The sequence below is a fragment of the Chlamydotis macqueenii genome, chromosome 13 (assembly GCF_036417535.1).
Source record: "Chlamydotis macqueenii isolate bChlMac1 chromosome 13, bChlMac1.mat, whole genome shotgun sequence".
In the NCBI taxonomy this organism is placed as follows: Eukaryota; Metazoa; Chordata; class Aves; order Otidiformes; family Otididae; genus Chlamydotis; species Chlamydotis macqueenii.
Genome location: NC_141568.1, coordinates 15,224,013 through 15,251,454, shown reverse-complemented (window position 1 = coordinate 15,251,454; position 27,442 = coordinate 15,224,013). Strand labels below are relative to the sequence as shown.

At 48.0% G+C, this 27,442-nt stretch overlaps 1 protein-coding gene across 1 annotated transcript in view; it reads right to left on the bottom strand.

Moving 5' to 3' along the window:
* HYDIN (HYDIN axonemal central pair apparatus protein) overlaps positions 1 to 27,116 on the bottom strand; it is a 151,833-nt gene extending 124,717 nt beyond the window's left edge. Inside the window, exons 1-6 of the mRNA XM_086757793.1 lie at positions 27,012 to 27,116; positions 14,373 to 14,504; positions 13,117 to 13,242; positions 10,398 to 10,517; positions 7,070 to 7,204; positions 46 to 245 (exon numbers count right to left, since the gene is read on the bottom strand). Coding sequence (XP_086613919.1) covers positions 46 to 245; positions 7,070 to 7,204; positions 10,398 to 10,517; positions 13,117 to 13,242; positions 14,373 to 14,492 — 701 coding nt within the window. The 5' untranslated portion in view covers positions 14,493 to 14,504; positions 27,012 to 27,116. The remainder of the gene's footprint in view (positions 1 to 45; positions 246 to 7,069; positions 7,205 to 10,397; positions 10,518 to 13,116; positions 13,243 to 14,372; positions 14,505 to 27,011) is intronic.
* Positions 27,117 to 27,442: the final 326 nt, after the last annotated feature.

Sequence of the window (27,442 nt, the reverse complement as noted above, 5' to 3'; positions counted from 1 at the left end):
ATCATGCGACAGCTTTGCACAAAAAAAAAAGAGGAGCTCCTTCACCTCTGAGTGCTGATGCAGTAGCGGGCCTCCCGATTCCCGATGTTGCGAACCAGCAGAGTTTTCTGGGTGCTGTATTTGACTGGACAGACGGAGAAGTTCAGCTGGTCAGGGAAGTCCAGGATCGCTCGGGCACCGATAGCCCGGATAGGCACAATGAACGTCTCCCTTTCCGTGATGCAGGTGAGCTGGTGGAAATAATCCTGCAGGGAAAGAAACCATCTCAGCACAGTGCATTTAGTAGCATCCCCATGGCAGAAGAAAAACTGCTGTTTTCTAGGACTCTAACAGCAGCATTCAATAGTGTAACAGCACTTTTTACCTTAATGACCTTTCATTCCTTAGCATGACTTGGACAAAGCTGTTAACTTGCAAAGAAGAAATAGTCCCATTGATTCACTTGTGTTCACAGCAAGCTGGCAGCACCAGACAAAATTACCTGATACTTTGATTCTGAGGCACCAAAATAGAGTAATTTCACGTAAGGGATTACAGCAGTAACAAGAACCCGCTTTGATCACCACCACAGACTACTGAAGGCACCACTAAGAACCCAGCTGTGCCACAGCACTGACTCCAATCCCAGCAATGCAGCGACCTCGTCGAAGCCTGGCAGGGGATGCTCAGGTACGTTTTCAAAAGGACTTCAGCACATGCACAATCAACAGCCAGTCTTTGGTGAAATACTTCACAAGCTGGACACAACCATTGTTTTAATGTCAGGTGAGCGTAGGGTACCTGTGTATTTCCTACCCCTTCCCACATCATTACAGGGACAAGGCTGGGGACATACACACCCTTAAAAAGCTATCTGATCCACCTCCTCACCCCAGAACTGTCTCAGCTCTTTATCCAAACTACTCTCGAGATGTTTGACAAGTACTTAAAAGCACCAACAATTCCAGCCCTGCCCTCAGCAGCCTATTCCAGCTCTACCCTAGACTTAAAGAGAGTTCTTCCTGTATCTAATCTCAATTTTCCCTTTACATCACATCCGAGCCTCGGGGGATACAGGCGCGAGCTTTGCTTTCTCTCTGCTGCATACTCTGGCATGATTGACGCCTTCATCACGTCTCTCTTGTAAGGTCTCCAGAATAAGTGCCTCGGTGCCTTGTCAGTGTGCCTACCTGAGGCAGGTGGTATCAGGAGCTGCTCATGGGAGACGCTCAGACATCCCTACCAGAGAAACCTCAACTCCGCTATTCCCAGCCACTGGCTTGTTCAGAAAAGAGCCAGACAGTCCCCCACAGCTGTCTGGCATTTAGCAGTAGGAAGGTGAATTAAGCCACCAAAATCATTTTACTGTAGAGCTGAGCATATCGATCTCCAGATGCACAGTGTAGTATCGCTGTGCCGGAATTGTCGCCTTGCCCCTCCTGAAATCAGTGGTAAAGCTGTTGCCACAGGGCCAGGAGCTATTACCTCCAGCAGCTCTCTTATTGACAAGTTGATAAAAGCTCTGCCTCTTATCACTCACTTGCTGTCCTGATCTTTTTTTCCCCTCGGTGCTTTTAACTCGTTTGAGATTGTCTGCTTGCTGCTTCAACAACTATGAAAAATGTGATTTAGGTATTGCACCCAGCAGCAAACTCCCTTAACCAGAACCAATTCAGATTCCTCTGTGCTTGGGATTTCCTGTTCCCATACTCATCCTCTCCCAGCCTGGCAAGGACGTAAGGCAGATCAACCACTCACTCAGCCGGGGGGGGTAAGGCTGCAGTGACAGACGCTGCCACATCCAAGATGTAGAAAGAATAAATAAAGATTTTTTTTTCTAGACATTGCAAATATTCACATTGGAAAACGCAGAAGGCCTTTTGCTTCTCATATTTGGAAAGTAAAGTATCAGGAAGGGAACTGGCAGCAAATGACCTACAGAACGGAGTATCACATTTCATCTTCAGCAAGTCTTTCTGAATTAGCAATTCTGTACTCAATCTTGCAGCCTAAGCCCTCTACAATAAAAGGTGCAGGCAGCCCATGCGAATTTAAAGCACCTATTATCTGGGTACTTCACATCCTGGACGGTTTAGATCCTAAGAAATTGCATTAGCAAATGAAGAATGCTATTCATTTTTTTTCCATTATTTTTGCCACATTACTGTAACAAAGGCATTGTAAATCCACCTGAAAGCTGTGTGCCTTATGAAGTCTTGGCGTGCCATATTTAGCTCTCTCTCCTTTACAGATGCCAGGTAGACAAAGGAGGATGCAGGGAGTTCAGATCAGCAGGGGGATAAAGAAAAAAGAGAAACTTCAACAATTGGAGGTATTTCAGGGAAGTAAGAGGAAATTATTTTCAAGTCATTGTCATTGCTAAGGAGTGAGTGGATCAACAGCAGTGTAAATAAGAGCCCAAGGAACAAATCCCCCCCAAAAGCAAGCACAGGCAGCCTTCCCAGTTCTGTGTCCCATGAGGGGCACTGGGCCTGCCTGCACAACACACAGGGAAAGGGACTCCTCCAGGTATGTGAAAGCAAGGCTCAGGCAACAAGGATTTGGCCTCCCAGAGACAACGATGGCCTTGAGAAAGAGAGCTGCCTCTTGCCATTCACACACACGCACATTGTGTGCCGAGCCCCTTCTCCAGGACACCCCAGGACATTGCATCCCGTACCAGGCTCGACTCAAAGCACTTCAGCGCTGACCCTTCAGCCACGGTCTACGATCCCACCAAAGTGGGACCTCGCACCCAGCTGAACGCAGGCCAGACAGGGGAAACCCAAGGAAAGCACGGTGCCAGACAGGAGTTGGCTGCTAATCCCGCTGTGAACCCAGGGTCCCTTAAGCTTTTGAATGCTGAATCATCCTCCCCTGGGAAGAGAAAGGCTGCAATGCTCCACTGCAGCACTGCCCTGTGTTATCAACTCTGCTAGGCACTTGCTTACAACCTAGGGGTACAGTTGAAACCAGTTTAAAATCTTGCTTGACTTTGCAACTGCAAGCCCGCAGTAAATTATTTAAAACCAGATTTCTAAATAAACATGCCTGGGTAAGAGAGGGGTTGCATCATTTTGATGCTTTCAAGATTGCTGTATTTAGACACAGCTTCAAGCCGTAGATTTTCATGAAAATACAACTTCATCCTTCATAAAATTCCCTCTCAATTTCAAGGAAAATACAGATGATTGGATAATGGTTCCTCTTCTCTTATTCCCCTTTGATAAGCAATGTTTACAAGCTCCGGCCTTCCAAGCATCACATTTATCATCATTCAAATGCAATACTGGCATTTGAATTTGCACCCATTGAAACTAAAGAATTGCCTGTCTCAGAGATGACATTCCAGGCTCCTTGCGAACGCAGGCTAATACTGATTTCTGCCACAGCGATACCAACCTTAACTGCCCAGTATGCCAGCAAGCTGACGTCAGTTTTGCTGCACAACCAGTCCGAAAGACTTCACTGAATTCCTTGCAGCAGACAATCGCAAAGAAGAGATCCTTGTAGAATGAGGTAACACAGCAGGTCAAACAGGGAAAGCTCCCTGCTGAAACCACGACACCATAAAGGCTGGAAAATAAGGGCCATTAAAAGAGAGGAGGGAGGCTGGAGGATGAAGATAGCTTCACATGAAAAGGAGTACTCGCTCTCCTGCCTCCCTCAGCTACCAATTCACAGGATGCTTTGACATCAGTGCCTTTGCTCCAGGTCCATTCTGCACAGGGCCATTTGCCTTGATCTTCTGCGCCTTTCCTCCTTCCAGGAGTCTTAAAAGTATCCTCGGAGTAGCTTCTGTGTGCTACAAAACATCTGACAGGGCTGGGCTGAATTTTAAAGGAGTTAATTTCAGTAATGCAATAAGTCATCGCCCTGTCATATTTCATATGAATCCATGAGCATTAATTCAGTCTCCACTGAGCATCAGGAATTAATTTTGCAAACCTTACAGACTGAGCTTGTATTGCCTGAAAATACTGTATTGCTACAGTGAAGGGAGCAAGAGAACCAAACAGAATAAGCTGTGCTATGTTTTTATATGCTTCTTGCTTCCCTCTTCCTTTAAGATAATCTATTAATAAGCCCAAAGGACACACAAATGTAAGCATTCCTGTCTGTTTATTTGCCAGTCAGCTCCACAATGGTTTCCAATCAGGTAGAGATTGTCGGACCGTAATGCAAGGACACCTGGGAACACAGCTGTGGCACGAGAACACCCGCTCTGTACAACCGGAGCTGTAAAACAGAAGTGTGCAAATCAGGAGCAGCAAGAGTAACTAATTAGAAATGCTGCCCAACAGAAAAATTAGCATTTCACATTTCCAATGCAAATGCCAAGAGACATGTCGGCTATTTATTCACTTTCTGACAGTCCAATCATGTCCCACATTCCCAAATGACTGCAAGACAATAGGAAACTGCGCAATTTTCGAGGCAGGGCTACATGGCACATGGCCTTCCAGCCACTAACATCTCACATGGTCCTTTTCCTTAGGGCTTAGCCACAGCTCTGCCCCCTCGAACCAGGAGTGACTTCGCTGAAGTCAGACTTACCCTGGAGAAGAACAGATTCAAAGCAAGAGAATTATACAAAGCAACTCCGTATCAGGAAGACTCCAGCCTTGACAGAGGGGTCTGTAGCTACATCCCAGTTCACTGGGTTATCCACAGCTCCTGTGGATCACGGAGCAGCAGAGAGGCAAACGGTTGATCAAAGGTAGCACTCCACAACTAACACACAGATATTCTTCATGCAAGCAACCGCAAGCGACTTCAGAGGACCATTTCCCAGAGCCTGCCTCTTTGCTAAGGGGTTTTCAAGGGGCTGTGCACCTCCTGATCGTGTTATTGATACATTTCTAGCTGAGCTACAGCGCTCTGGTACTTCGCTGACTCACGCTCTATCCAGTAGAAGACAAAATGTCTATTTGTACAAAATTCTGACTCTGCTGTATAAATAAATCCCCACGTGCTCCTCGCTGAGCAGCATGCATCCCTCTTCCGATGCCCTGCACAACCCCTGCAAGGAGCACGAAACCCAGTTCAGCAGAAACTGCTGGGGTGTCGCTGAAGCTGTGCAGAAGACCTCTCGCTGGCAGAGCTCCCCACGCCACACACTCACCAGTTCAAGGGCAAGGCAAGGGACAGCGTATTGATATTAGTGCTCCTGGGGACTATCTCACCCTACTTCTATTTGTGGTGATGCTCACATGCTACTCTGCTGCCTCTCTAAACTTCAAGAGCAGCACTTTGCCCTTCATGGGCACCAATTTACCTCTTCCACCCCAAAAATGAACACTAATTAATACTAATAAATCACATCTTGAAGGCACCAGTGAACTTTTCAAAGCCTGCCTCAGTGACATTATGCTCGTGTCACTCGGGTAGTTTGGAGAACTGCCCCAGGCCAACATAATTTTTACCCTAAATATTAATGATGTTAAATAATTTCTCAGTCCCTCCAAAGGAACAGATTATTCACAAGCATGGGGAGCTAGAGACGACAGGGCATTTCCTCCTTAGTTTTCTATATCCGTGCTGTTTGATGACAGGACAAAGCGTTAAACTAAACCTAAGCAGCAAATGGAAGATAAGAATACAGCTATGCCCAAAGAGGTCTTGCACCTCTGGCCTGGTGCAGAAACATCAGCTGGCTCAGAGGTAACCCCAAACCTTGCCTCTCCAACAAAGCCATGCAAAGAACAGTGCGAAGAGGCAGCACGATGCTGGTGGAAAGAGGCAGCCTGCCTGCCTTTGTTTCCCTCCAGTGCTTCCTCCCTTCCGTGCCACGTACTAAACCTTTCTATATGAACAAGCCTCCAGATAACAGCATCGACCCTTCACATCTCAGCCCTGACAATCAGATGTGCCAGGGCCACAGCACCGATCTTCAAACCTCCAAGCAAAAGCATTGCACGTTTGGCATGGAATAGGCGCCAGCTGACAGAGCAGCCACACCACAGACTCTGTGGTAACATCTCCGCCTGCAGATTATACCTGCCCCTTTACTCCTATACATGCTCTCTCAGGCAGATGTCTGTCATCCGCCGCGCACCAACCGCCTGCTGAGTTAAGGACATCCAGAGCGCAGCGTGCCTGTGCCGGGCTGGCTCCCGGCCACGTGCACAGCATTCCCTCTCCTCTAGACTCACAGCTGAATCGCAGGCAGATAAGTATCCTCAGGGACAGCACAGCTGCAGGGCTTGAAAACAGAGGGTATGAAAAAGCATCCTCTTTGCTCCAGTCCAGGGAGAAGCAGGGAAGTAGCTGCCAGGCGAGAAAGAGAAAAGCTCTCTGGATCTATTTGTTCTTCTAGTATTTTCCGTAATAATTAACGCCCTATCACTGAGTAGACAGAAGGTGAAACAGCTTATCGACACCCCTCTCTGCCATTTTCCTGCTGTTCCACATGCATCTTCTCTTGCAAGTGCACAAGAAAGCACAACGAGGGAAAGCACAGCCTGTCAGTCCCTGCTGCAGTGCCTAGCAGCACCACGTAACACCAAGATGTGCCTAGCTGCAGACTGCCTGACCACAGCCTAGAGCAGATCCCACAGGAGGTTCTCACACAAAAGTGACAACTTTAAACATAAAGTTCAGCTGTCTCACTACTGTGTCCAACACAGCATGCAGTAAGGTGACTCCAGTGTACAAAGGTGGTGGTCCTCATTCTGATCAGGCTCACTTCAGGTCCTCCAAATAACAGGTCACTTTTCAACAGACTTTTGTAATTATACTTAGTGGAGAAAACCCAGAATCATGCAGCAATGGCCAGATACTAGAAACCAACACCTTGAGAGGCCATCCCACCACAGACAGACTCTCTCATCCCTGAAGCCAACAGACATTACATTAAACGTTCCAGCACCGAAGGATAAAAACAAGTCTGAAACATGTAAGAGCCTCCAGCCTACGAGAGAATAATCTTCACCATGGGAAAAGAGTTCCCCTCAGTTCTAGATCTAGCGCAACCCCACTGAAACCAGGACAGTTCCTCAAAATCCACACCAGATGCCCTGTTCTGAATCCAGCCCTGCACATTCATCTTCCACTGAAGGCCCCAACCTCTTGAGACCTCCAGTCTCACCTTGTTCTCCTCAGGGGTGAAAACGATGCGGAAAGTTGAAGGCATGCCAGGTGCTACCTTATGGCACACAGCATCAGGGCCGATCAACTTGAAATAAGGTGAGCTCTCCAAGACGACCTTGACCAGCCGAGGAACCTGCAGGGAAGACATAAAACTATAATTTTGCCACTCAAACATGAGGAGAAGAGATCTGGCCATGTGCTGGTGACATCCTTCCTTAACCCCCTTTCCAAAGCACTTTTAGCTCTGGAGGTACACACATGTAATATGCAAGGATGAACTTGAATCCCTTTTGCCTGGGCAAAATAGCTCTAAGATAGAGGCAGCAGGGCAACGTCCTGCTGAGGAAGTACCACAAGCAGGTAAGACACCAGCAGTATGGAGATACAATTCACTTCCAGCATACTGGGCTTGAGTGAGGCAGTCAAGCTATGGTGCCACAGTCATCTGGGCAGACCAGCAAAGGAGACCACAGACACAGTGGCCTTACTGGGAATAAAAGCAAACTTGAAGAGCAAAAGGAGGAACATAGGAAGACAAAGAGACAACCCCAGAAACAAGGAGGTGGCTAAGAGAATTTAAAGGGAGCTGTAAAGAAGCAAGGGAGAAGCATGATAGTCTACCAGGAAAGGTTGATGCAGAAGACAAGAGCAGTCAACTTGCCAAAACAATGGAAAGCCAGACACGACCGCCCCCCCCCCCCACCCCAGCTGTGCCTATCAATTATGGGCTTCAAAGGCATTTTGTACCTTGAGAATCACGACCAGCACTGACTCGGCGTGCTTTCATTATTAAAAGCCAATCTCAGCTCTCCGGGGGCTCTTGCTGCCAGCCAGGCAGCTGCCAGCGCAGGCAAGCCAGATTCTGGGTATTCCTCCCCACACCCAGGAGTCCCCGCAGGCACCCTGCTGCAAGTTTCTGCCCCCTGGGATACCACAAGCACAGAGATAAACAGGCGTTTTCTAGCACACAGAGATCAACCCCTCAGCACCAAATCTCATCTCAAAGTCTAAACCAGGCAATTTTGACTGACAGGCAGCTTCACTGATAAACAATGAACTCACGCAAGGCTTGAGAAAAATGAAGATTCAGTCTGTATCACCCACCCAAGCCTGACAACCCACGGCCAAGGCAATCCTGAAATCTCCAAACGCCCTTTGCTGTCAGCAATGCCCTGGGGCAGCATGTTCCAGGAGCCAATCTCACGCTGCAGACCAACGTTTGGGTCACTAAGTCCCTTGGTAGATGAGCACACATGGCTAAGACCTTCAGCTAAAGTCACCCGTAACATTTCTGAGGGTGGTGAGGAGCAGTCTGAAGATAGAAAAGCAATTTTACAACACATGGGTAAGAGTAATAAGTATCTATCTTCTGCATTTTAACGATTAGAGTGTTCCTATTTGGAATATAGTTTGCTGTTACCTGGATTTTCATGGAGCAGACAAGCCTCAGTCAGTATGACTCAGAAGAAACCAGAGAGAAAATTTTGAGACAGAGCACATCGTTGCTTTTCTCCCGGACATTACCAAAAAACAACAAAATTAGAATAACAACTTCTCTTGGGATTATCATCTCTGCCTGCTTAAACATTCCAAGGATTTTCCTTTGAGCTGATCTTACTTTTACACCAGTGCTGTCCAGTGGGTGAGGTCTTACCAGCTTCAAAACTAATTCATTCTGGAAAAAGATGAACAGTTCACACACTGCCTCCCCTTTACAGGGCATACAAATCACAAGCTGCAGCTGTACAAGTTTATTGTTTTTCACTAGGAATGGCAGAAATGTTGATGCAGATGTTCTTTTCCACTTGAGGAAGGAGGAAGAGAGAAAATTAACTATTTGCCAATTGGCCGGTACTTGGCAAAGGCAAGCATTTTGAAGTGCCGCATGGATAACAGCAGCTGAAGCCAAAATGAAGCAGAGCAGTAGGAAAAGAGAAACTGAGGCACGGTTTAATCAGGAAAGAGGATACCTACAGCAAAGAGTGTCCAAAAATCAGTGTGCACCACACAAACTGTATCCCTTGGGTATGGGTATCCACGCTGCATCTTTCCAATATTCCAGACCAGGAATGCCACAGTACTGTCTAGGAGTAACGGAGTGACCACACCTGCATCCTTCCTTCCCAAAGGGTCTTCCATTTTCAGCCATGTCCCTGTCAAAACCTGTTATCTCAGGATATACTTTGACTTCTCTTGCTGTTCCTCCACCTGCAATATGCCCTGAGAGCTTTTTTCTTGTCCACCTGTTTGTTTTCCCCAACAGGGAGATTCGGAGAGGGGGTTAATTCACTTGCTCTTGTGTACACTTCCACCTTCCCATCCTGCCCTCCTCTCAGACATCTTACTCTTCAGTAAGAGTAAGTATCTTCAATTACACTTTTATTTTTCTGACCTTTCTCTACCTCCAGTCCTCTTGCTGTTACATGTCAAGAGAAACCCTTGCGTGTACAATGTTCTCTCCCAGAGCACTTAAACTCAGCTCCTTTCCTCCCTCCTCTCTTTTCCCACCAGCTTGCTCTTGGCACATGCCTCATTCGAGCAAATGTTTCCCCCTGCTGAAATTCAAAAGGTCTCAATTTTCCTCTTTACAGTGGAACAAAACTGCTGACATTTTTCAACTCTTCCCTCTCAACTCTCTTGGGAAATCTCAAAATAATCACAATTTTTTCAAGTAAAGGTGGAGGCCTTCAAGAGCACATTATTCTAGATGTTCTGTGGTTCTCCAAAGGGAAAGCAGAGAGTCTTAGAAAAATCTGAGCAGGACTGAAATAAGGCTTAGCAGGAGCCTAAAGTGGCACCTAAAGGCCTCCCACTGCTTCTGCTAAAACAGTCTGTTTCCACTGCTGTTTCAAAACAACTTTCCTGGAGTGATACCGCCACTAATTATAACTTATTCCAGCATAAAGAAGAGAAGACTGTGCTTTGACAGTGAGCTGCAGAGAGGCAGCTAAACAGGCTGCGAGAGGCAGAGATGTCCTGCCTGAAACCAAGATTAACCAAGGAGCCACCAGGACGTAGCGCGCACTCGAGGTAAAGCATGAGAGCAGATAAGAACTGCACAGCTCTCAACATTCCCATCAATCCAGGGCTTTCAAGGGGAAGGAGGTTGACTAGAAAAGCTCCCTTGGGTTAGATACCACCAACGCACAGCCAAAATCAGGGCGAGAATCCCTAGCATCTATTCTATGATGTTGCAAAACAAAAGGTGATGAGACATTTTATTCTGGACGTGCTGTGCTGCTGCAGAACTTGCTGTGCTGGATACTACGTGAATTGCACTGTTCTCCTCTTCCAGCAGTGTTCAACTTCCACATCTCAGCACTTACCTTATCATTGTTCCTCAGAATCAGTGGCACTTCATAGACCTTGCAGGGGACGTAGCTCTGAAATACCACCTCTGATGGGAAAGGCTGAAACAAGCTCTGTTCCAGGTCAACTGCTGAGAACTGGAGAAACAAGACAGCAGTGAGATGTCCAGGTAGAGACCGGTGACAAGCAGTGTTCCTCAGGGGTTGGTATTGGGACCAGCCCTGTTTAACACCTTTGTAGGTGACATGGACAGTGGGATAGAGTGCACACTCAGCAAGTTTGTTGACCACACCAAGCTGTGTGGTGCCATCAACATGCTGGAAGGGAGGGATGCCATCCAGAGGGACCTTGACAGGCTGGAGAGGTGGGCCTGGGCAAATCCCACAAAGTTCCACAAGGCCAAGTGCAAGGTCCTGCATATGGGTCAGGGCAATCCCAGCCACAAATACAGGCTGGGCAGAGACTGGATCAAGAGCAGCTCCGGGGAGAACATGGGAGTGTTGGTGGCAAGAAGCTCAGCATGAGTTGGCAATATGCGCTTGCAGCCCAGAAGGCCAACCGCATCCTGGGCTGCATCAAGAGGAGCGTAGTCAGCAGGTTGAGGGAGGTGATTCTGCCCCCCTACTCTGCCCTGGTGAGACCCCACCTGGAGTACTGTGTCCAGTTCTGGAGCCCTCAGCATAAGGACATGGACCTGTTGAAGAGGGTCCAGAGGAGGCCACAAAGATGGTCAGAGGGCTGTAGCACCTCTCCTATCAGGACAGGCTGAGAGAGTTGGGGCTGTTCAGTCTGGAAAAGAGAAGGCTCCAGGGAGACCTTATAGTGGCCTTCCTGTACCTAAAGGTGGCCTACTGGAAAGATAGGCAGAAACTCTTCAGCAGGGCCTGTTGTGATAGGATGAGGGGTAATGGTTTTAAAATAGAGGGAGGTAGATTCAGATTTGACATGAGGAAAAAAATTTTACACTGAGGGTGGTGGAACACTGGCAGAGGTTGCCCAGAGAGGTGGTGGATGCCTGGAAACATTCAAGGCCAGGATGGACAGGGCTCTGAGCAACCTGCTCCTTGCAGGGGGGCTGGACTAGATGGCCTTTACAAGTCCCTTCCAATCCAAACCATTCTGTGATACTATGAGATGTACAACTGCTGAGAGGAAGATTCATGAATGAGAACCCAACATTGATCTCCAGTGTAGTACAGTCTTTTGGTGAGTACATCTGCCCAGCTCACTCAGTGGAAACAGTAGCCCATCAGCTCATCCGTGTTCTGAGCTGATCAGAAGTTTCTGGACAACCTTAAGCAGGCTCAAGCTAAGAATCTCTTTCAGCAGGTGTTCCTCCAAGGGGTTTCCTTCTCAAAAACACAGGGCAGCACTTATCTCCAGCACATCCCTATGCTAATATGGTCACACAGGTCCAGAGCACTTACTGAAAGAGTCACGAGCACTCAAAAGAGCAAGCAAAACCCAAAAATTCACATGAGACTCCACAGGAGACAATTTGGGATCTTTACTCGGAGATCAAAGGATGAAGTCCCACATGGCCCCAGATATCTTTTTTTTCATATCAAGCCTAGAAACCAGTACAAGAAAGTATCCTGGAGGTAAGGGCAAAACACAAGTAATACACCAGTTAGGAAATACAAGTGAGGTGAATGCTGACTGGTGACAAGGTTCAGCTCTTTTCTCAGTGTTACTAGACAACTTGAGTGAGACTGGACTCTGTATCTCCTTTTTCCATGAGCTTTAAATGGATGCTTTATTGCAATCTATTATTGCTGGTTTATTTAATACCACTGCAGAAGCACGCCTGAAAATATACACAAACAGTAAATGTTTACAGAGGTATTACTTGGAGAAAATTCCTCCCTGCTTTGTCTCCCCTCTTCCAGCTGCAGTGTTCTCACTCTACAGACACAGGCAGGTCTCCTGCTCCTCGATAGAAATCACAGAGATGCTGAAGAAGCCAGTAGCTGCCAGTCATTTGTGCACTCATCTGATGCTTTCTCAGCCTCCTGTGCTGTCTAGGGCAATCTTTAATCAATTTGTTACAGGTCTCTTGCTGACAATTTTCCGCTCAACAGCCTACCTCGGCAATCTACCCGTTTAGATTGTGTCCTGTAAGAAAAGCAGGTTTAAACATACGTCTAAGTAAACATTGATCCAGATAAAGCACATCCACTCTGCTGAGGGAGATTCCCCCGTACATCTGGCAGGATCCTGCAGCCTGCAAATCTAACACCCTCTAAGGGTCCCACATGTTGTTCCAACCCACAGCATTAATGTTAAATCTTTAGTAGTTACCTACAGCCTACAAAGGCCAATGCTGCCACCGTTGAGGGAGTCATGACCCCAAGCATTTCACAGTGACTACACCAAAGCAGGAGGTGGTTATTTCAGAGGGACGATAAAAATTGGCAAACTCATGCCCTGGGGTCCTGCCCCAGTTTTCTCCCAGTATCGTGCTTTAGCAATGGTAGCTGAACTCCAGCAAAACCCACCAACTCCAGACAGGTTATTTATATTGGCTTAGCACAGATCAGGACTTCAACATCTCACTGGGGAAAAACATTCCACCTTTACCCCAGCAGAAGGACCTCCAGCCCCACCAGCAGTTTGAAAGGACAACAGGACCTAGTCACAGAGGTATTTAGATAAGCTGGAGGCAAGCCTGTCACAAGCATGCACCCTCTTCAAATGTCACAGCAAACAGCAAGGAAAAGGGCAGGAAAAGGCTACCTTTTGATGGGAGGCTTCGCTCATATCTAGAAGCCGGATAATCCGGGGCCGCCTCATCTCCCGACTGCTGGCCAGCCTCTGCTTGGTTGTAAGAGACATCTCCTTCAGGAAGGCAGAAGGAGTCAGCTGAAACGCAAAACACCAGCAAGAACTACAGAAATGCCTTCATTCAGAAAGGCTTTTCTTGTTCAAGTGCCACTGATGAATAATTTGTGATCACAGCTACCAGGACAGTCCTGGAAGTCCCGTAAGTTACCTGCTAAAATATTTAACATCAGTAAATTAATGATATAGAGCGGAATACACATGCTCTAACCAAGTGGCTCTGTCCCATTAGTTTCTCCTTCATGATTTGATGTGACATGTTTGGGGATTTCTGCTCTTCGGGCATTTGCTTCCTCTTTAGTTTTGCTGGATTGAGCTAGTGACCTTTGAAGAGAGTGGGGAGGAGTTACCAGCAATCCCCTAACTCCATCCTTGCACAGTGCTCACAACCAACACACACATGGAGATGTCACTGCTGAGTGAGTCAGGGGAAAGCAGAAAAGCAGCATTGTGCCAAGACCGACATAGAAAGGAATGGGTCCAAGTTTTAGTTATCTTTTTTTAATTAGCACTTGTTTTCTCTCTGTTCTGTCCTCACAGAACCATACAGGTATCTCCCTGACAGAGCCTCAGCACTCTCTTATCTCCCGTCAAGTGAGCTCCCGTCAGCAAAGCTCACATTTGGGGATGGGAAGGAGGAATGGCCCTGACTCCACCGCTGTTGGCAGGGCTGAATCTGTGCTCCAACACAGGATATGAAACATAATAACTGGTTTGGAACTGGGTCTATCTGGGACCAGCCATGTCTTTCAAGTCCTCAGGTGGAGTCTGAGCAGCCCAATACATGCCCAGCTGCCTGGAGGGCAGGTATGGTCAGAGCAGCCCTGGCAAGTACGCCTGCATGACAAGGAGGATGAAAAGAAGTGCACACTCATGTGTCAGCTATTCCAGTGCAATGCCCAGTACCTTCATTTAACGTGGCTCCAGCGGCACATTCAGGCAAGACCCTAGACTTTCCCTGAAGCAGCACACAGTCCAAACTCCACTGCACCATGATAGTCACCTCCAGCAGAAGCATGGCAGCAAAGAGATGGGGAGGTGGTGTCTAGCTTCACAGTGCTGCTAGATATAACAGGAGGGAAAGGCAGAGGAGGGACATGGGGGGAGTTTCCAGCCTTAACAGCTCCTACCTGGCCACAGCAGGTACTTACCGTAACAGACTCCCCTGCCTCTCTGACTAGCTTCAGATTCTGAGGTACTACCGCTTTGCTCTGGAATTCATCAGCTGTTTTGCAGGACTCCATGGACCAATGGAGCTTGCCAGCAGCCATGTCTCAGCTCACCTGGAAGAAGCACCAATGGGACCTTTAAAATCCAGAATGCCATTCATGGCAGACCCAAAGGATACATCTGTCTCTCCAGACTGCGGCACACTTCATAAGTGGAGAAGATAATCTCCCCCTCAAACCCCATTTCATTATTAGACCACAGTTCCGTGGCAGAGTTAAGATTCATAGAAGTAAAACCCCAGAACAAATATTCCCTGAGCCAACACAGCCTTTTGCTGTGCTGTTCCACGAGCCACACACTGGGGCCTGCTGGCATTTCTCACCTTCGCCCCCTTCCATTACATCTGGAACTCCATTTACTGGAATTAACCAAATCTCTATTACTCTACTAATATCCAAAGTATCCTTTACTACTCTTTAAGTTTTTTGGTGGGAACAAAAGGAAGGGCAATGTCACGTAGCTGCTTCACTCCGCAAGAGCAGCTGACCTGATGTGACTTTGTGCCTGACCCTACTGAGTGCTCGGAGTATTATGAACAACCTTAAACCCAGGGATTGCTGCTGCCCTGAGCATTAACAAGATCAGCCCACTTTCCCACTTGGCAAACCAAACGTCCACCCTTTGTGCAAGGAGCCTGGTGATGTTTCTAACTAATGGAGCATAGAGTTCAATACTCTGATTAAGAGCTATAGTTTCTCAAGGCTAATTTGGTTGTTTTAAGTTACAAAAATTATCCGGCAAATAGGACTCCTTCCAGGCATGAAATTACCACAGTGCCCAAGAGCATTTCTCCATGGAGAATGAGGGTCCTAATTTTCACTTATTAACACGCAAACTCAAGGCTCCCTACAGGTATTAGAGGCTGTAACAGCAGAAGTAAAAGTATGAAACCATTAAAGGAACATGAGCAATTAGCTCAAATACAAATGCAACATATGTGAAAGCAGGGCCACTTAAGACTATCCTAATGGCAGTTCTTCCCCAGCATCCTTATCCTGTAAGTAGCACGCATTAACAGGTCCGTGGGCCTTTCTTCTTCCCATCACCAGCCTGCCAGCCACCTCTCTTCATCTGTGTCACACAAGGTGGATGCACAAGAAAGGACTAAAAAATAATTTTTTTTTTTTAAATCCTGACATTGAGTAAAATCACAGATCATATTCCCTCCTGCTTCCATCCATTCCATACCTTTTTTTGTAGGGACTTGCTGTACACAGCAAGACATCTGTACAAAGATAACTGTTCCCTTCCCAAGTTTTACCCACATCCTGCAAGCAAGGCAATAACTTCATTCCCTTACTCCCCAAACAGCTACAGCATCATACATGTTCATGGTACTGGGCCCTTTACAGTGTTAGGAAACAACGTGGTTGCTGTTTCCTTTTGTTCTTGCAAGAAACAAAAGGGAGCACAGCAGCGTCCTCTGGACACGAGGACAGGCTGCAGCAAGAGCTAGGATTTAAAGCTGGAAATAAATTTCTCTTGAAAAATAGCTAATGGGGATGATACAACATTAATCTGGATTTCAATGTTTTATTATTGGGTCTTGAAGATAACTGGATTATTTGTTCCAGTCTTTTAAATGTAATTTTACTTCACTTGAAGTTAATCCTGCTCATCATGCCTTTCCAGAGGGTTTACAACCTTCACATCCCCCATTCCAGGCTTACAGCTTCCCCTACCCTCTAGCCCTGGAGTAAGACATTCCCACGGCTCCACTTCCCTGGAGCCTGCAGGGATCAGCTTCCCAGACCAGGAGGAAAGGAGCAGAACTAAAATCAGTCACATTTCCCTGTAAAGGCAGGACAAATAGAAACCACAACACAACATGCCTCCAGCTCACCATCCCTGTCTGGTGGGAGGAGATCCCTATCAGACTTGCTCTTAGAGCTGGTATATAGTTAAATCCTGCTCAGTATCACATAACTGCTGCATCCCTGCTTCAGCCCTCCTGCCAAAAAAACTGCCTCCTTCCTGCCTGGTGGACAGTTAATTCCTACCTTAGGACAGTTAATCCGTGCTTCTCTGGAAGGATTCACTTTGCATGGTGCCCAGTCTTGCATCCAGAATCACCATAGGCTATTTAGTGGCTGTGGACAGCCTGGAGGGACAGGAGACAGTCAGGGAACCGTTGGTGTGACCAGGTTCCCACCAGCACAGCAATAACTGTCACTGGGCTGGTGGCTTTTGAGAGTCCAGTGGAACCTGGAAGGCCACTGAGGACTTGGAGATCAGGCTGCCCAGCATCTCCTCTCCTCAACTGTCACACCCTTGCCAGGCAGAGCAGGAGGATTTTACCAGGACCTGAAGGAAGTAGAGAGTTCAAAGCTTAACATTAGCTAAAGTTTGCTCCTTTCTTTGCTGCTAAGCTCTTCCTGCTTTATACATGGGGAGACACTGCACTGCGCAGGCTTAGGGTGCTGTGCAGAGAAGCTTCTCAAAACAGCAGCACCTTATCCTGTAAGGTCCTGGAAAGGTCCACTAACCCAATAAAGAGATTTGTGGCTTTGGGATTTCTTCAGCTCTAGGCTGGAGACGATGCTTTCTGCCTTGAATTTTCTCAGTATCAGAATTGGTCAATTGGTCTCCACCCTGGTGGTTTGCATTGCCACTGAAACGCCTTGGTAAAGTTATAGCCTTGCAAATCACTGCAGTCCATCTATTTCTTAAATATCTCACTCCGCACTGAATGATTGCGGCAGTGTTAGAAAGCATGCCTTTGAGCAGCATTTGTTAATGTTCCCTGAGCTTCAGATAAATTAATTTGGACACTGCAGACAAGCTAATAATTTCTTTGTTTAAGGAGAAAAGAAAAAGTTTCCACGCTGACTTACAAAGCAATAATTTAATTTCTATTTTGCTCGTCCAGGGAAGACCCCAATCACATCAATGTGAAGGAGAGCAGGCAAACCACTGTGTTGCCACAGCTCTGACAACGCCTTTGGGGGTGTCCTCTGTTGCTGCACCTGGTAAATACCCATCTGATGAGCTTGTTCCAATTAACTGTGCACAGATACACACACACACCAGCCAAAGACACTCAACTTACAGGAGCATCTCAGCTGCCAGGGAGCTTCACGCATTTTCAGCACAGCATACGCTATAAACAAAAGCTTCTCAGGAGACTCTCAGCTACAAGCAAATCAAATTATCACACCTGCTTGGCAGGGAACAAGGAACCCTCAGTTTGAAAACCAACATTCATTATTTGGGGGTTTACAATCCAGTCAGGGAGGATCTGAGCTCTGAAAACTGGCTCTCCAGCCAGACAGCCTGTGGAAACTGGCTCCAAAACATCTCCCACACGGTATCCAGCCAGAAATCTGACTGGAAACGGGAGAGCTCAGGCAAAATCTCAGATGTGACACCCTTGGCGTGATGCTTCCCACCTCAGAAGGCAAACTTGGAGACAGATGTCAACGTGGGACCTATCAAGTCTCTCATGCTTGGCCCAAGATGCACTCACAGGGCTGCCACCTTGTGCTCCTTTCCCAACAGCTCCAGCACCTTACAAGCTATGTTAGAGCCTCACCTGCTCAGCACAGAAATGACTTGTGCCTGCTGCAGGCAAACAGCATATGTGCAGCCAAGTTTCATGCTCAGACGACTTGTCAGAGAAGCCCCAGGTGCTTAGCAAAGGCCATAGAGTATCTATCTTCACAGCACTGCACTCCAGAAGTGACAAGAAACCCAGACAGGGCTTGCAAGCACCTCAGCACCCCAATGCCAAACCTGATGCTGCTACCTCCATCTGCTCTCAACTCAGCACCCCAATGCCAAACCTGATGCTGCTACCTCCATCTGCTCTCAACTCAGCACCCCAATGCCAAACCTGATGCTGCTACGTCCATCTGCTCTCAACTACCTCAACAACCCTGCTCCCATGCTTGGCTGTGTTCCTGCTATTGAACTCCACCTATTTTTCCAGCCCAAAACCTTCCTGCCCTCCCAGACAGATGGAGGGGGCCAAAGCAGTTCCTTAGTCCTGCTTGTCAGCCCAGATAAGGTCACTTCCACATTTCCTAGCAATGCTGCATGGAGAAAGCAAGGGAGAAAAAGCCTGATCTGCAGGCTAGCAGCTAGGATGCTTGAGAGCTAAAGAAAAGCCTTGGCTGGGGGGCTCTGCTCCCTGGATTAAAGTCTTTTAGGTAATGACTAATGTGCAACACAAGTAGTCTCCGGAGGAAAAAAACAGAGACCAGGATCATCTTCAAAGTGAAGGGAAAAGATTTGTTTCATGATGTGGGCTCACAGCTACTACAGACTCCTTGCTTCAGGCTAGGCAGAAAAAAAACTCTGCACAGGATTGCTCTGCTCCCAGGTGAGTCGTTTTGACCATAAGCTACATTAGCAGTAAAGAGAAGCACCTTCACCTCTTCTCTTTAGGACAGCAATATCCACCTCTGAACACTACCTGGCTCATGATACAGGCTGGTCATACAGCCAAATATCTGTAGGCACAAGGCAGGGCTTCACACAAGCTCAGTCACGCCAGAGCCTGGAAAATTCAGAAGGCTCAACAGCACAAATATAGGCACAGAGGGGCCCTTCAGGGTCTGTGAGCTTGGCAGAGGCTGCACAGAAGAAAAAGTTGATGTGAGCACTTAGATATGGCCCTAAAGTATCCAAATCCCTTTGTGCGTATGTCCAACAACTTCCCTCTGTAAAATAAAACTAAACAGTTATCTGATGATATTGTGCTGAAAGAGACAGGAAATTAACAGTAAACAGCAAATTAGGGAAGTTTCATGTAAAGGCACAGCTTCATATCTAAACAGATCCTGTGGCTGTCACTACACCATGTGCCAGTACTCTTATTTCAAGAGACCCCAAGTCACTTTTGCTGAAGCAGCAGCACCAGTCTCCGAGCTGGTCTGATACCTACCCATCACCCCCCAGACTTTAAGGCTGGGCCTATATTGGCACACACTACACTATACCCAGCTTCTCTTGTAGGAGCACAGCCTAGTAGCTGGATCTCACTTCAGTGTACACAATAAATCCTCTTCTTCCTTCCGCAAAGATAAACCATCTCTCTCTGGAGTAATTGGCTAATTTGCCTTTCTATTACACTTTCCTGCAAGAGTGAGACAGGAGATCTGTCACAAGTGAGAATCAGGATGTTATTAAACAATTTTGTTCAGCTAAATCATCTTGCCCTGTTCAGGCTTAAGTAGCAAGTTCAGATTTCTTGACTAGAAATCACCTGCTTAGCTCTAATTACCATATAAACAGCATCTCAAGGAAGCCAGGAAAGGAGAAGCAGAGGTTTCAGGACTAATCTCTTGCCCCTCCAGCCCACTGCTAAGTGTCTGAGTGGTTTCTAAATCAACTCTTGCTATTCAGGAAGCCTCACCTGTCACTTTTATATTCCAGTCCCCCTGTATTTTAACACTTCAGTACTGTCATCCTGCAATTTATTACAAAAGCCCTACCATAGCTGAGTAGTTATACCATAGCCTAGTGTTATACCTTCCTGTTATTTCTTTTAATAAACTTCAGCTCTCAGCTGACAGTGAGGTGGACCAAGCTCCCTTCCAAGAGTCTGCTGGAGATTCCACAGCTCTACATGCTGTAATTTATAACTGTGGCTCCCGCCTTAAGTATTTACAGTGCTATTTTCCCTTTCCCAACTGTCTCTCCCAGCATTTGATCTCTGCTATCCCGGCTTTGCAACTTGCATCAACTCTCCCTTTTTATTTACTCTTTTTCTGGCATCTGGACATTTCATTTTGGTTCAGAATGAATCAGAGCTTCCATGCAGCTAGCAACTTTGGAATGGAAAAGCAGAAGCCAAAGGACTATTAAAGGATCCCCAGTTGGAGCTGACTCTGTAATGGTGAATCCAGAGCAGCAGGTTAGCAAAGCAGTACCACTCTTTAGTGGCTACTGTCAAGACCTCATCCAAAGCTCACGGAAATCACAGGAAGACTCCTATGGATGTCAGATTGTTTCCACACATGATATATCTTACTCCACAGCAAGTGCTCAGACCTGCCACTTACACTAGCCTGTAAAGGAAAGCCAAGATTAAATGAACAATTCTGTACTCCCTGGGGGCTTAAAGCATACGAACCTCTGCTCTGCTGACTTGCAGTGATTTGTTCCTCTACCATTTAACTACACACCCAAGCTGGAACAAAGGGCACTTCCAGAATCCCTAAAAGCCATCCTCTCACCCTTTCTGAACCATCTCTTAGCTTCTGCAGCATCAATTTGCAGTGCACAGCACAGGCTGCACAACGTTCACATCCTGAGCAGCTGCCTTCACCAGCCAGGACCCTGAGAGGTCAGGCATCAGTCAAGTTGTCTGAAGTGGTCCTGTGAAGCCAAGTCGGTTTAATCTCAATCTTCAAAACCTTCTCAGTGAAATAGTTAAATGCATTCATGCCCAATTCTCATAAAAGGAGTTTCAATCTCTGCAAGAACATAAACATTAATTGAATTCAAAGGTGGCAAACTGAAGACCCAGAACCGATGAAAAGCAGAGGCAGAATACCACTCCCCAGCCTCACCTCGGCTGGTTTCAGCCTCATACCCAATTATCCAGCACACACACATTACTGGCTGCCAAAACAGTAAAAATTCTGCATTTACTGGATTACTACTGCAATACTACAGCACTGGCTGTAACCCTGAGTCATTACAGAGAACACTTTGGCTTCACCAAGTTATTTCCCATCCTTCAGTCAAGGGATGGACAACCCGATACGAGCAATCTGCACCCTCCTGGAGTAGTCTAGCCTTTGCATTTTCCCTAGATGTATACAGGAATTGCTTCCCAGAAAATCACCCACAGATTTAAAACACAAGGAAAGTTAGGGTGAGTTAGCTTTGCAGTCACTTCTAGCTAGGCCATTTCTTGCATTTTTCATCACAAATCTTCACAGCATTTTACAGACACATGACACATTACAGACTGGGCAATACAGATTTAAAGCCAAAACATCCAAAAGCCCAGGTGTAAGACAAGGAGGACAACACCAGCAGTGGCGAGGCAGGCAGCCTCATCCCCTCCACATTTAACCCACAGCCTGGATGCGGCCACATCTGCATCCCACGGGAAGAAGTTTTGGAAGTTTCTCTTTGGAGAGCAAAGCTCGCTCCCTGTCCTGCTCCGAGGGGGAACAAGGGGCTCCAGCTCCCAGTCCTTGACACAGAAAATGCTGCAGCTTCCAGGTGCCTCTCAGTCAGCACCAGAGCCCCCACTTTGCTCCACCTACCCCCAAAAATCCTCCCCCACAAAAGCAATTTCCTTACAGGGGAGTGGATCCCACCGGAGGGTGAGCGCAACCAGCTGCCAGGAGAGGTTTGGCAGGACCGAGGCGGCCCTGCCCCAGGCGCACCCCTGCCTCTCTCCCCGCTCTCGCACAAGCGGTGTCCCCAACGCCGTAGTGTGGGGCAGGGGGGTCCCCCCTCCCCCGAGCTCCCCCACAGCCCCGGGTCTCTCCCAGCCCCTTCCCCCCGAGGCTGAACAGCCTGGGCACACCGGCACCCACAGCCGCCCTCCGTATTTCGGCCAGGGAGGGGACGCAGCCACCGTCACCCACCACCACCCCAGCACAGGGGTGGTCACCAGCATCCCCCACCTTTCCCAGTCCGAGGGGGCACGGGGACACTCACACGCTGGATCCCAGCTGCCAGCCGGGCTGTTGCCCTGGTTCCCATAGCAACAGGGCCTACGGGGCGGGGGGCCGGCCCAAACACCGCCATGGCGACAGCTGGGACAGGGAGGGGAGGCGGCGGCGGCGGCTTCGGAACAAGATGGCGGACAGGGAAGCAGAGGGGATTGGGACCGGTCAGCGCCCACCCGCGCCCCACAGAAGATGCAGCGGGGAGCTCCGACCCTGGGTGACAGAAACCGGCGGCAGCTCCCTCATTTTGGGGTCATGGACACTGGAGATGCCTTATCTCAACACAGTAACAGCAGCTCAGGGAAAGCACACAACAGCCACAGCAAGCGTGCAGTGACATTTCCTCCAACACTCCCTCCTAGCTTCAGCACGGCCACATCCCCGTGTGTTATCCCAAAACACAGCAGCAGTTAGAGAAATTCAAGGCAGAATCCAATGTGTTTGTCCCAGGTCTATCATAAGATAAAACAAGCTGGCATGCAGGACTGATCATGAAAAGAGCCACACAGCACCTGGAAACAGCCAGAATGTCAACATATCCTAAAAATCAAGTCCCACAGAGGTGCCAGCACTGCCCTCGGAAGGGACGACCTGCTCTTCTCTCCCACACACTTTGTGATAATTTGGACCCAGGTTCAACCAGCTCCCCCGCTTTGCCGGCACCTCGTAGCTCCCATCCTGCCCGTGGCAGGGCTCTCGGCACAGGCTGACACCCATGCACGACCCAGCACAACCGACCCTGTTGTTCTCAGGAAGCACCGCAGTAAACAAACCCTGATAAGCACAGCCTAACACACACAGGTCTTACCTCTCTACTGAGCCCAGGCTCCCCCTTACTCCCTCACCGAGGAGCTCCAGACAGGCTCCAAGTGCCATCACTCACCCATGGTCGCATGCAGGCTCTGACACAGGGCTAAGGGGAGGTCAGTGCTTGCTGAGTTTTGCTCAAATCTCTCATTTCAAGGCCAGAGACGCTTCTACAACAAAACAGAACTAGTTGTTTGGCTGTCAAGACCATGGTGGAAAACTGAAGTTGATGGCAAATGAGAGCACTTGCAAATCAGATATCTAGAGATTAATTCCTGCTTCATAGTGAATATCACTGGTATTCATTAAGAATCTGTCCGGGACACCTCAAACTCTGAGCCTTGGGCAAATGCCATGGGACTGCAAAGTGTGAAATAATTACCTCAAAAGAGCACGTCATCAATTCATCTTCCCCACGGTTCCTCTCGAACAGAAAGGCTTCTGCCTAAATAACTAGCCCTGAGAAGACCTGCACAGTCATTAACACACTTCCCCTGGGAGCGTGCGCCCTGTGTTCCTGGGTCACAGCAAGCCTTCAGGCAAGGCTCACCCTGGGCCACAGGAAAGGTACATGGTGGGATGTCTGATTCTCAGCATACAGTCTCTTCCAAGGACTGAGCAACAAAGTACAAATGCATGCAATAAAAAGTCACCCCTAGTAGGCAGCACATCACCCTCTGGTGCCTTCAGCATGAGCATGACCTGGGTTCATCCTCCTCCCACCATACTTGCACCTCAGTTATATGTTACCTATGGGTCAATTCATTTTTTCCTTGTTCCCTATACTGCTACAGAGACAAGCCAGCCATTAACCGGAAGAGGGAAACACAGGGCCCCAAGGTCAGGTAAGCAGGGCAAGATATGACCTGCAGCTCTTCCCAGACACTGCTTTCCTTCCATCAGCCTTGGATCAGCAGACAAAGGACAGCTTATTCACCCTCATTTTACCAGGCACTGTGATACGGATACCACAGCCTGGTTATTTCACTATTTTCTCATATAGATTAAGACCCATCAAGATCTTCTAGATATTGCACAAAGTTTAGGCAGATTTTTTTTCCTAGACAGGTTCAATCCAAAGTAAAGCAGAGTTCACAGTACAGAAGCCTGGGACAGGGGAGCTGAGACATGCTGGACAGTGAGAAACATATACTGAAACTTTTTCATGCACATGTCTTGACTCCAAAGCCTTTTTCTCCTTGGCTCCTCTTCCCACATCCAAATCCCATACATAAATCCCTTATTTCAGTCCCAGGCAAATCTCCATCTGCTATTGCCAGACCCTGGGCTGGACATACCCAAGCCCATCAACTGGAGGCCAACTACACCAGCACACACGGCACCACAGTTTATCACTGTGGAAATTCCAAATGACAGCACTGAAGAGGTCACCACCTGGTAGGAGCACACCAAGATGGTCTGCAGGAGCTAGATTCAGCCACCCAGGCTAGAGAAGCCCAGCACCCGGAGGGCCCCAGCTCTATCCTTGGCTCAGACAGGCTCTTCAGCCTCCCTGCAGCGCCCATCACTAGAGGGAGAGCCTGGGTAACCTTTGCAAAACCTGTTTCCAGCCCGGAAGGAGGTAAACTCCCTTTGCCCAGGCCTTACACACCCAGACAAAATCCTGGCAGGCAGCAGGGAATGGCTGATGCAGCCCTGTGAAATGGGAGCCTGGTGATCAAGCAGAAAGGGAGCAGTGCTCTCTGCAAAAGGCTGCTTTATTTCATTCTCTCAGCTTTTGCACACAAAGCCCTTGAGGCTCCGGCATTTTGCAAAACACACACATTCTGCCAAACCTGTTTAATTTCTGATGGCAGAGAAGGTGAACTCTGCAGATGATTACTTTTCCTAGCTAATAGGGACTTTGAAGGATAGGAATATATCGCATTCCCAGAGAGCCCAGTGGGAAGATGCCACTGCAGGTGTACACTACCATTTCCTTCACAATATCCAACTGGCACCATGAAGTTCAGCTTGGAACCATCAATCCCGATTCACACTTGGCTTTCAGTTGGCTGCTCATGTTTCTGACTCACAGGAGGACACATTTCAAGCAGAAATGTCCCAAGGAAGCAGAGAGGGGATCACGCTTGCGCACAGCTCAGCACAGAAGCCAGCTGACCACCTAAGCACTTCAGACAAGCGACCCTCCTCCATCCTAGCAGGGTCTGACCAAACCAGGCTGTTGGCCCTGCTCTCTTTAGAGGCACAAAATAACTTAGTTCATGCAGGGAGCTGCTCTACAGGGCTGAAAATCCTTCCCCTCATCCCCTGGGAAATGCTGTTTGCATTGTTCTTATCCTCCCGCAGAAACAAACAAGCACACAGCCAAGGGCAACAGGCAGGCATGTTGCATTATTAACCTCTCCTTTGCTGCAGTGCTAGAAGGATACAGAGCGCCATGAGCCAGCATCCCCCATGCTGCAGGCTCCGAGATGGGATCTGACAGCATGGGCACTGTCTAGCTTCTGAACACCAAAACCAGAGCCCCTGGGAGGGGCTGAAACAGGTACATCAGAAACATCTTTCCCATCATCATTGCTAGACTCACCGGATCAAACCCACAGAATAACTGGGCATGTTTGGTGTCTTGCAGAGGACAGAGCTGCAAAGGCAAGGGCTGCAATGACAATTCAGGGAGAGGCGGGAAGTGCTGACAGACACCTCACAGATAGCAGGATGCAGACAGGAGCATTCGCTACCCCTATTTTAACCCATGAAGGAAGAACTCCAGTGCTCAGTTAAAGAACGGATTGACTGCAACACTCAATCATTCTAGATGCTATCAAGAACATCTCCTACCAAATAACTGCAGTGAGATCAGTTACCAAACTGCAACCTCACAAAGTCCCAAATACACAGCCCATAGTTCTCTTTAGTCCAAGCAGGGTTCATAAGTGCTTTCCTCTGAGAAAGAGGGAAAATAATGTCGGCTCCTTTTAGCCATGTTTCCCCTGCCTTCCTCTGAGCAATGCAATCCCACATCTTAGGGGAGAACATTGATTTTTATTTATTTTTGGCAGCACACACCTCAATGCACAGCCTTGGGTTTGCTTTCTCCCTTTTTATTCCCACGATGGGAATCAATTTATTTTCCTCACATTTTGCTTAGTTTACATCTCACTTCCAAACCTTGAACTGCTTCTCTGCTCCTTTTCTAAACCAAGACAGTATTTCAAATGCCTACATTTTGGAGATTCTGACATTAGCTGTGCAGTCATCAAATTTGAAAAGAGTAAATTGTTTTTCTCCCACCGCTTTTTAAAACAAAGCAAAATCCTTGGCCTCAGCAAGTGTAATGCCTCCTAGGTTTTCTTTTCCCTTAATACTCTGAAACCACTTAATCCAGCCAGCTGTCTGTGTGAACACAAAAGAAAGTTTACAAGCTTCAAGAAGTTAATCACCGTTCAAGGGGAATCTCTAATATGGAGGTCAGCAAGGCAGTAACTGAGGCTGTGATTGCCAGGAGATAGTGCCACAGAAAGATGGGTAGATTTTGGATGGAGGTTCAGGCCTGAGTCAGCAAGGTACTGGCACAGCATCTCAGTCGAAACTGGAACGGGGACAGGTGTCAAGGGCACTGATGTCTATGCAGTTACAGGACAGTTCAATAGTTGTTCCTGAGGCTGAAACTACCTTAATCTCAACTCTCTTGGCCTTGTGTTTCCTGTGGCAGCCAAAAACCACCTAAGGCCCCATGATATTGAGGACAGAAACACGCTGCAGTACCACCACACTGTAGCACCAGGGCTTAGCAGTCTTTTACAGTTGCAGAGACAGAGCAGGGGTCAGTCTCTCCTCCCGCATATTCAGCTCTTCTCAGCGAGCAGTGTCCTGCCAGGGCATTCTCCATCCCTCTCAGTACCATGGGGCACCACAGGCTGTGGAGCATCAAGCCCTCCTCTCCTCCCACTGAGATACAGGACCTCCTTCAGAGCCTAAACACATAGCAGCTCAGTACTCCTTGGCAACACACACATTTAAAACCAGGGCAATACCTGAGCACCCACAGCCCAGCAAGATCCTCCCACGGTCAGCTCCAAGGACCACTCTAAATGCCACAAGTGGTCCTTCCCTCCAACTTCTCCAGGCCAAGGAAGAAACCCTCATGTGTTTAACCTGGTCCACAACAGCTTGGTTGGTATTTGCAGCTTCTGGCATCACTTGGCAGCTCCATTTGCAGTAGGACTGGTCTCCTCGGCTCCTGCTTTCACAGCAAGTCAGTCATCCATAGCCCCAGCAGGTCTAGTACCTCTCCTGCAGGGCACTTTCAAATACCAATATCTGGTTCTGTGATTTGAAGCAAGGGAGAGGAAGATTAGAAAAAGGAACAGCTCCAAAGTGGGACACAGGGAAGGGACAATCCCAGCCCATGACACAGATTTCAGCCTGAGCCCCCAGGAGCACCTGGCACAATCACAGCAGCTACAAAGCACCACAGGATGTTCAGAAGCAGTGCTGTGAAAGGAGTAGCTTGGTTTATTTATCACTTGTAAAACACTGAAGGGACAAGCTGGTCTCCTTGCCACTGCCAGGCCAGCTGGTGCAGC